The 9,611-nt window shown below is 42.3% G+C and overlaps 1 protein-coding gene across 1 annotated transcript in view; it reads right to left on the bottom strand.

The window, feature by feature from the left end:
- Nucleotides 1-9,611, bottom strand: part of Cds1 (CDP-diacylglycerol synthase 1) — a 43,538-nt gene that overhangs the window by 15,699 nt on the left and 18,228 nt on the right. The window contains exon 6 of the mRNA XM_010619458.3: nucleotides 994-1,052. Coding sequence (XP_010617760.1) covers nucleotides 994-1,052 — 59 coding nt within the window. The remainder of the gene's footprint in view (nucleotides 1-993; nucleotides 1,053-9,611) is intronic.

The raw sequence follows: 9,611 nt of genomic DNA, 5'->3' as shown, positions 1-9,611 counted from the left end.
ATTCACCTTTCCCAATGTACTTGGCATTATAAGTAGTCTAGAGAAGATTCAAAGTCTCTAAGAAGATATGCATTAGTCGTACAAAAATACTATGCTATTTTATATAAGGGCCTTGAGCACCCGTGGATTTTGGATTCACGGGGGGTCCTGGAACCAGTTTTCCAAGGATCCAAGGAAGGGCTGTCTTCTCACAGGAGATGCTACTATTTCTATCTTGTCTTGATCATTTTTAGATTTCCACTAAGAATTTTACTCTTCACTTTCAGATCCCCTGAAATTAGAAAAGTAAGAAATACTACAATTTCCCAGTGGTAATAATTAGCAGAATATCTTAATAGAGAAAAGAAAAGCATAAATAGGACGTATAATCCCAATCTAAAGCAAGCCTTGTTAATACATGAATTCACAGATCTAAATGAAATGCAGTATTTTAGTCTTATAGTTAGCTACATTTTAAAGAAATATGAAAAGTTCACCAAATCATAAATTTCATAAAACCTAGGCTTTGACTCACTCAGCTAGATACATAATGCCAAAAAAAATTATGTAATTCTGTGACTAACCATAATTACCAAGAAAGTCCATTCTCTGCTCTCTGCACACTCATGCTCATAGCAAGGAAAACAAAAATTAAAATTTCTACACAACAACATTGTAGGTGTTTCCCAGGCTTTGTAATCATCGTAGAGATTATGAAAATGCTTCAAAGTTCTACATATTTAGTAAATTCGAATAGTTTATTTACTTTGTTGGCCACTGGATATATTTAGAAAAAAGTTTCAGCAAAGTTTTAGGAACAGTTAAAGAATTTTAAGTCCTCAAAAATGTCTCAACAAAAATGTTCACGGAATGAACATTCTGCAGTCAATGCTCATATGAAATTGAAACACTCTTCACACTAATGCAGCCTAGGTTACATCTCAATAGAGAAAAAAAGGAGAGAGGGAAGAGGGTTTGCAACACGACAACTACACAATAATAGTTAATACACACCATATAAAACTGCAGACGGTAATGTTTCTTCACCAAGCTCAGTACAAACATGCAGAAACCTGTTCAAGAACAAAAAACATGTGCTTGTTGTGCAATTTGGTACAAAGTGTAAGACAACCTGAGTGCAAATAAACCGATTCCTACATCCCATCTAGGCCACAGTAGCCATTACCTAGATGATGTCTCTCTCACTTCCTCAATTTAAGCACGGCAAGGAAGCTACCTGAGGGACACAACCTCATAATCAGCAAAGTGCCTAACATACTCCATGGTACACATCCGGTGAGCATCTCTTGTGTTCACCACAAGAATCAGTCCCTTGCTATCAGGTGGACATGGAAAACAGGCCTCTAATCTCAGTTGAATAAAAGTTGTTTGCGCCATCAATTCCTTAAGAGTGGCCTTGGGGTGGAGCTCAGTGGACCATGCCTGCCTCACCTGTACAAGGTCCTGGGTTCCATCCCCAGCTCAGAAAAACACACATACACACACATAAGGTATGTGGAGAGTCCCACCCACAGCGTGCACAGAAGGTTTCCAATCTATATGATACACATTTTTTTCTTTTTTGGTACCGGGATCAAACTCGGGACCTTGTGCTTGCAAGGCAGGCGGCCAGCATGCACAGAAGTTTTCCAATCTATATGATACACATTTTTTCTTTTTTGGTACCGGGATCAAACTCGGGACCTTGTGGTTGCAAGGTAGGTAGTGGCACCACTGAGCTAAATCCCCAGCCCTGCAATATGGAATTAGTAATCACTACTACAGCAGCTAATGTCTACTGAACACATTAAGCTCCAGGCTCTTATCTAAGCATTTTTATACATATCAATTCATTTAATCCTTCTGTGATCTAGCTATCTACTATCACTCCATTTTACAGATGAAGAAAAATGCACCAAGGGTTTTGTTAGCTTTCTGACGCTCAGGGGGCTGGCTCCTCCTGACCCTCCAGAGCTGTGTAGTTCCTGACAAACTCAGGCTAGCAGGACTCAGGTGAGGAGCAACTGAACTTTCTCAGAATTGTATTATCATAATTAGAGTAGAATATAATACTTCTAATAATTTCAAGATTTACCACCAGTATTTGAGTTTTTTTGTATCCAGTAAATTTTATCAGAATGAAGATTTATTGAAACAAAAATTCTTGCCAACTGAAAGAATATACAATTAAAGTCATATACTAAAATAATGAGAGGCAGTAGGAAGCACTCCTTGTCCAACACACCAGTACACTACTAAAGATAAGCTTTTTTTTTTTTAAGAGTTGGATACCGAAAATGCATAAACCAGGTCTCATTTTAGATAAACGGCCACGTATTCTACAACACCTTTGGATGGTTTCCCTGAAGCAGCATCTGAATTGTCAAATGAGCTAGTCCACGTAGGATAAATGTTAGCCTTGGCTTACCAGCATTCTATTTTCAAGGCAATTCTACCCACCAGAGTGAGCAAAGCCTCTCCTAGAGCAAAGAACCAAGCCACAGATGGCATGGGCTGGGCTCTGATGACTGATTTTATAGGTGCCAAAGTAAAATGGGAGACAAAGGAAGAGAAGACCTTCTGAAATCAGTCCCTACCTCCTCTCTGTCCTCTAGACTAGTCTGCAGAAGCAACTCAGAAACATTTTATGAGAACAGACATAACTGAATGCTTTTACAGAGACGAGACAGAGACAGAGGATGAATGGGAGAGAGGAGGCATTAAACATGGAACTCATGGCAGTGCAGTTACCCACTGGATAAAACACACCTTTAAAATTATTGCTTTTGGGCCAGGGATTTAGCTCAGTGGTTCTGCCGCTGCCTCACTAGCGCAAGGTCCGGAGTTTGATCCCAGGTACCAAATAAATAAATAAATGAAAATAAAATTATTGCTTTTAAGTTTTTCTTCTACAGTAAGCAGATTCACAGCTCACGTAATGTAATTTATGCCACTGGTCCATGGCTGAAGATGAATGTAGACTGGATTTAGTTCAAAGGCTAATGGGGAAAGGGTAAAACAGACACCAGACAGATGACATTGGAACATCCTGTCCTGTCCAAAAGACCACTGGGTCCCCAGCACCACTCTGGGAACTTATTAATAACACTGAATTCCCTCCTAACAAATGCTACTCTAAAATACGTGGCTTTCTTTTTTTTAAATTAAATAATAGCATCTACTCTTATGCACCTCTTTAAACAAGATTACCAGCATGTTATCCAATATTTACCTAATGGATATTCTACCCACAATGGTCGTGGCAACTCGCTTCGACTTGATCCAGTTTTACCTAGAGGATATAATTATCTGACCCCTAAACAAATTAGGACAATGCACTTCTCTTTTCTTTAAGAGAGGAGGGTATAAGTATTTTCTTAGCATATCTAAAGCTAAATATTATTTTTAAAGAAAAAAACTCTAGAAAAGAAACATATGAACTTAATCATTTTCATTCACAGTCATGGGAGCATTTTACATTTAAATACGTAAAAACGCCTATTTACCATATTTTAATATATCTATGGAAAGGATACTTTATACTTTTGGATCCGCATCATCTTACTCAATCCCTACCTAGGAAAGAACATTTGCAAAGTTACGTTTCCAGTTTAAAAAATCACAGGCTTGGGCTGGGGATTTAGCTCAGTGGTTCCGGCGCCTACCTTGCAAGTGCAAGGGCCCGAGTTTGATCCCCAGTACCAATCAATCAATCAATCAATAAAATAAATAAAATCACAGGCTTCACCACAGCATTATAAATCACAGTGCTCAATGAAAAGGATTCCTAAAGTACAGCTCTTAGTATATAATTATGTTTAGTGAAACTATTGACCATCACTCAGAGCGCTATGCCTAGTGTTGCCGAAACTAAGATTCGTACGTCCTGAAGCCCAGTGTACAAGGGTCCCCACAGGTCATCCGGAAGAACCAGTTATCCAAGAGCCTGAAGAAAAGTGTATTCAAAAAGAAAAAAACAAAGTATGAGGTTGTTAAGAAAATCATGAGAAGTACAGAAAACAAAAAACAAAAAGCAAAAAAAATCAAGGTTTTGTAAAGTCCAAAAGATAGCTTTACAGATTATATCTAGGTGTCCCGCTCAACCCTCATGTGCTCCTAAGGGGAACTTTGGGGAAGTGGCCAGATCATAGGTGTGTGAGACTGGATTAGTCCATTCATTGGCTGAGCATAGAACTGAGTATGGATGATGGATTTCCTGGAGAGAGAAGGCCTGGCCTGGGCATGGGTGGTACCAACCAATAGAATTGTAGCCTAGGTAGAACAAAAACAGATGTCTCTCTCATCCTGCCTGCCATGCCACAGATGGCTTCTCCTCTGACAAGGCCCTCTGCCTTAGAGCCAGCCAGCTACAGACTGAAACCTTCATACAACTGGGAGCTAAAATGATCCTTTCCCCCTCTAACTTGTGGGTGTCAGGTGTTTTGTCCCAGCAACAAGAAAGAAACTAAGCCAGATGGAATACAGAGAACTCCCAAAAGGGGGCAAACAATAAAAAAAATTTATTGAACATTTATAATGTGCTGGACACAAGACACAAAAATGAGTAAGATAGGCGCCGGCATTCAAGAACTCACAGTCTGGTTAGAAACAATAAAGTTGATTTAACATTTTATTATTAGTGATTAACCAACTCAGTAAACACATTAGTCCTCTGTTCCAAAACTAGGTTGAAACAGGAAATCTTACCAACTCACTCACTCTCTCTCTCTTACACACACACACACACACACACTTTTTTTTTTTTTTGAGATAGGGTCTCACTATATAGTCCAGGCTAGCCTTGAACTGGCTAGATGGCCCCCAGCAGGTCTTAATCTTGTGAACCTTCTGCCTCAGCCTTCCAGAGTGCTAGAATTAAAAGTATGTGCTTCCACACCCAGCCTCATTCATTCTTTACTTGTTATATTTTTCATTAGACTTTCCTACACCATCAAAACTCTAAAATATTCTAACAGCATGTTAAATAAATTCAGAATCATACTACATTAATTGGTATAGTTTAATACTAGATCATAACTGAGCTGCCTACAAAAAGTTTTAAGTGAATACATATTGTATAAATTGTCATATAAACCAAGCATTACATTAGCTGCTTTCTCTTTTATTTTGTGGTGCTGGGGACTGAACCCAGGGCCAGTGCTCTACCACTGAGCTACAGCCCAGCCCCCCACAAAAACAGTGCTCTGGTAATCTGACTGGTGAATGTACGGAGTAGACCAGTAGCACGTGTACAGATTTTGCAGATTTTTATATCCTCCAATATAAAAGATACCCAAAATGTCTGGGGGAAATCTGAATTACACATCAATTTTAGCTATGACTTAATTTTGTATGTCCATCAATCTTCTCAAACTCAAAGCATTATATTCAAGTCATGCCACCTCCATAAAGGATGCAAGCAAGAACTCTTTACTAAGCATAACCCGCATATCACATGAGGTGGCCAAGAGATGAATTTAACAGCGAAACACCTGAAGTTCAGTTCATTGATCCATCACTGCTGAACGCATGTTCAAATGGCTGCTCCAGTTTCTAGAGAACCAAATCCACATCACCAAACTGATGCAGATACATATTTGGAGTGCACGTATACTGCTATCTACCGGGCACAGTCATAGACGTTTATGTACATGTGTACATATGTATGTATACACACACACACACACCGATGCACACACGTACACACATACAAATGAAGAAAGAGACAGAAGGGGAGGAGAGAGGAGAAAAAGAGGGAGGGAGCGGGAAGAGGGAGAGAGGGAGAGAAAAGAAGGGGGAGAAAAGGAAGAGAGGAGAAGGGAGACAGAGGGAGAGAGGGATGGGGGGAGATGGGGAGAGACAAAGGGGACAGGAACGGAAGAGAGACAGGGAGAGGGAGGGAAGGAGAGAGGGTGGGAAAACGAGAGCCAGGGTCTAGAGAAAAACCTTTGTCTGGTGATCTTCAGTCTCACTGATGTTTTCTCTGCTTTCAATCAAATTCACTCTCCTAAATTTACCTAAATGTAGAATGCCTTCCATGTCCCAGTCAGGGAGGCACCTCCCCTGACAGGAAACAAGTCATTTACTTTTAGGGCCTTGATGGAGGTTCAGTCTCAGAGACATCGACATTTTGTTTCAAGAAAACTCAGAATCGCTGAAAGTGCATGGGCTGGCTCCGCTTTTAAAATCTGCTCCCTTTCCAAACTCCTGTGACGGCTACCGGAAAACGTAACTTTGACAAGTCCCATGGAATATTACTGAACAAAAATTTCCAATGATTTCCACGGTACAATGGGAAAGCACAAATACCCCAACAGAGCTTGTGCTCTCCTTCTTCACGCCTGCTTTGAAGTCCAGCTGTACCTGCTGGCCTCACAGCCCCAACGCTGCGAACTACGCCAGGGTCACCCTGAGGCAGCAAACAAAACTGATGCTAAGGAAGGGTCCCTAGAGTGGTGCATGCGGATGAGCATCTCCCCAGCCTTTCCGTCCCTCATCCAGGAGACACAGCTGTGGAGCCCAAGGGCCAACCCTGCACTGAGGCCGGGGAACAAAGCAAAGCAAAGATGCACTGTTGGGGCTTACGGTCCAAGAGGGCCAACTTTATGCCACACTTGAAACAACAAAAGATGTGAACCCTATGTTTGTTTTGTATTGAAAGCTTCTTTGCTGAACCCAGGGCTATCTAGCTTAGGAGGAAGTTGCATTTTAAGAGTCCATTCTCAAGACTGATAATGTCGATGATTTCCTGGGTGATACTATGGTTTTAAAATCTTACCACTGGTGGAACATGGGCAAAGCGTAAAAGGGAACTCGTATTTCTTACAGCTGCATGTGAATGATGCAATTACCTCAACTAAAAACTATTTTTTAAGCCACTAATCAGAGATACAAAAACAAATTCTCAAGACATAAAAAGGCAGTTGGCTCTAAGATCAGCGCACAGTAGCTTTATTCTTTTAATCTATAATCTCCTTGGTACGAAATGCAGTGAGGCCCTTGGCGTTGTTCATATGAACCGCAGCAGTAGCTTCCTGCCCAGTCTCCCGACCCATCCTTCTCTAATCATAGAACTGGTTCTTATCTTCCCTTAGCATAAAATCCTCCAAGGACTTCCCAGGGACAAAGTCCGAGCTGTTTCTCAGTCACCGGCACTGGCTCCTGCCTGTACGTCCACCTCTGATGCCTGCGACAGGCCTGCCCACACTCATCTTGGTCCCTGGCTCCCGAGTGCCCTTCGCTGCTGTCCACCGGGCAAAGGCCCACTTGCTCTGCACTTTTATGGCACCAGCCATGTCTTCTCCAAGGCTTCTCTGCCTCTGCGCCCTTATCAGAGCAGGTCCTCGTCCTTCTCTTCACGGCCTGCTGGTCCTTGTTCTTGTGCAGCGATGACCTAGCAGGCTTGGGCCTCACAGCGTCATGACCCTAGAAGGCCCCAGGTCTACTCTGTCACCTCTGACACCCTCAGCACCCTACAGGCAGCACCTGGTGCCTGGGCATCACCCATGAGCCTGCATAGAGCCTGACTCCAGGGAGCTTTCGTGGCCCAAGGAACCTAAGTAGCGAGGGGTGAAATGTGCCTGTGGTAGAAATCAGTACTCAGAGAAAAAAGAAAGAATAGATTTTCTTTCCTAAAAGCTCCGAGTTATAAAACAATTCTATCTGCCCCCACAAAATAAAGATAAGTTATGGCAAACCACAAGAGAAAGTAAGCCAAGGAAAAGCAACACTTTGCTGTTGTACTCATCCAATGGCACTGCACAACAGCAGGAACGGAACTGTGGACAGGGGAAGGTGAGCCAGATGCAGGTGTGTGAACACAGTGCATCTACAGACAATGTGAAGAGGGGGCAAGGAAAAGGGTGAGGGAAGAGAGCGAGGCGCCAGCGTGATCCTCAGGAGATTCTGGAGTAACCGGGAGGAGCTTCTGGGGGGACACACAGGACTCTGAGGTAGCAAGGTGATTTCACTATCTCTTTGGTCTGTTTACTACAGAATATTACGCCTTCATTTTTTAAAAGCCAGCACTCTGTGGCACTTGGGCCCCACAGGTGGCCATGTGTAGATGCTCCCCAGAGTCAGCCTGGGTGTTAGGCCAACTCAAGACGAAAGAAGTGATTCCAGCAGCAGCCTCTGTCTCGGCAAGTGACAGGAGAGTCCAGTGGAGCTCTGCCAATCCACAGAGCTCCGGGAGAAACTGATAAATGCTTAGACCAAAGGCAAAGCAAAAACCTAGGCACAGCTTCTGTTTAGAGCACATATGTTTATTTCTGATTCATCCTGGTGTACCACTCAAATAGCACTGAAAGAAGTTAAGGTGAAAACCCACAAGAACAAAGAGAACCAAAAGGTCAAGGAGAACTGAAGAATACTGTCTGCAAAGTCAGGAAGCTGGAAGACACAGAATTTGGAGCCGCTTGAGGTGTTTCCTAGAGAAAACGAACAAAGACAAGGAGAGGGCGAAGGTGAGGCCCATGCTTCCAAGCTGGGCTCTAAGTGAATGTCCAACGGCAGGTGAGAAGCTGCGACCAAAGTGAGCGATTCTGACCACGGCTGACAGATAGTCTTAGAAACAGAGGGACAGAGCCATTCTCCTTCTATGCATGTCTTGCAAGAAACTATTCAAGACTGGAAGACACTGGAGGACACCTGGAAGACACGGGACGGAAGCACAGACCCACTGCAGGCAGCTGGCAGAGGGCCCACAGCAGCCGGTGCATGGGGACAGGAACACAGAGGTCCTGGGACAGAGGCACCAGCAAGGAGGGCGACGATACATCATGACTGTGCGAGCATTACAGAGAACACTACCCATAGGCCCAAGAGAGGCTGGGGGAAATGAAGGATCTTTGCTCTGAAATTTACCTATTTGGAAAAGAGATGACGAGGCGGGTGTTACTGAGCATAGGAAAAGTAGAAAGTTGTAAAATAATGGAAATATAAACACAGGTACTATTTGACTCTACAGAAAGTGATATTTTAGGTACCTGCTTTAATAGTGTAAACAATGACTAAAAAATCCTGAGTATGGGAAGGTGAGGCAGATTTCAACAGAAAGTCAATAGATAATGCCTAAAGAGACAGGCACATTACTTAGAAAAACGGAAAAACATAAAAGTGCTGGGATGTAGGTTTGCTATTTACACTATAAGTCTTTCGAAACAACCTGTTTTTTTAAACTAATACCTTATTATTTGCATTTTAATTAATCATAATGGTTATTAATGATAAGAATAGTCACATGAAATAAAAGTAAAATTGCTAGATTTGGTAACAGAAGCCAGCTGGGGATGTGGTTCAGTGGTAAAACGTTTATCTCCCATGTGCAAGGCCCTGAATTGGGCCCCTGCAAAGCAAATAAAACAAAAACAGGTATAAGCCACTAGACGTACTTTTCTTGCTGATATTACTATTAAAACTAAAAATGCCAGAAAAGAAGCATTGCCACTCCACATATAAACAGAGAAAATATTTTATTCCCTCCTGTAACAGGAAAATTTCTATTCCAGAATCCAGTCCTTTATTTTTTTGGTACCGGGATTTGAACTTGGATCCTTGCATTTGGCAAGGCCCGTGGTGGTACCACTGAGCTAAATCCCTGGCAAGCCAGCTTTCTTTTTTTTTTTTTTTTT

The sequence above is a fragment of the Fukomys damarensis genome, unplaced genomic scaffold, assembly GCF_012274545.1.
Source record: "Fukomys damarensis isolate Sample0158 unplaced genomic scaffold, DMR_v1.0_HiC HiC_scaffold_37, whole genome shotgun sequence".
NCBI lineage: Eukaryota > Metazoa > Chordata > Mammalia > Rodentia > Bathyergidae > Fukomys > Fukomys damarensis.
Note: the sequence above shows the minus strand (reverse complement) of the source record. Positions and strands in the feature narration are given on the sequence as shown.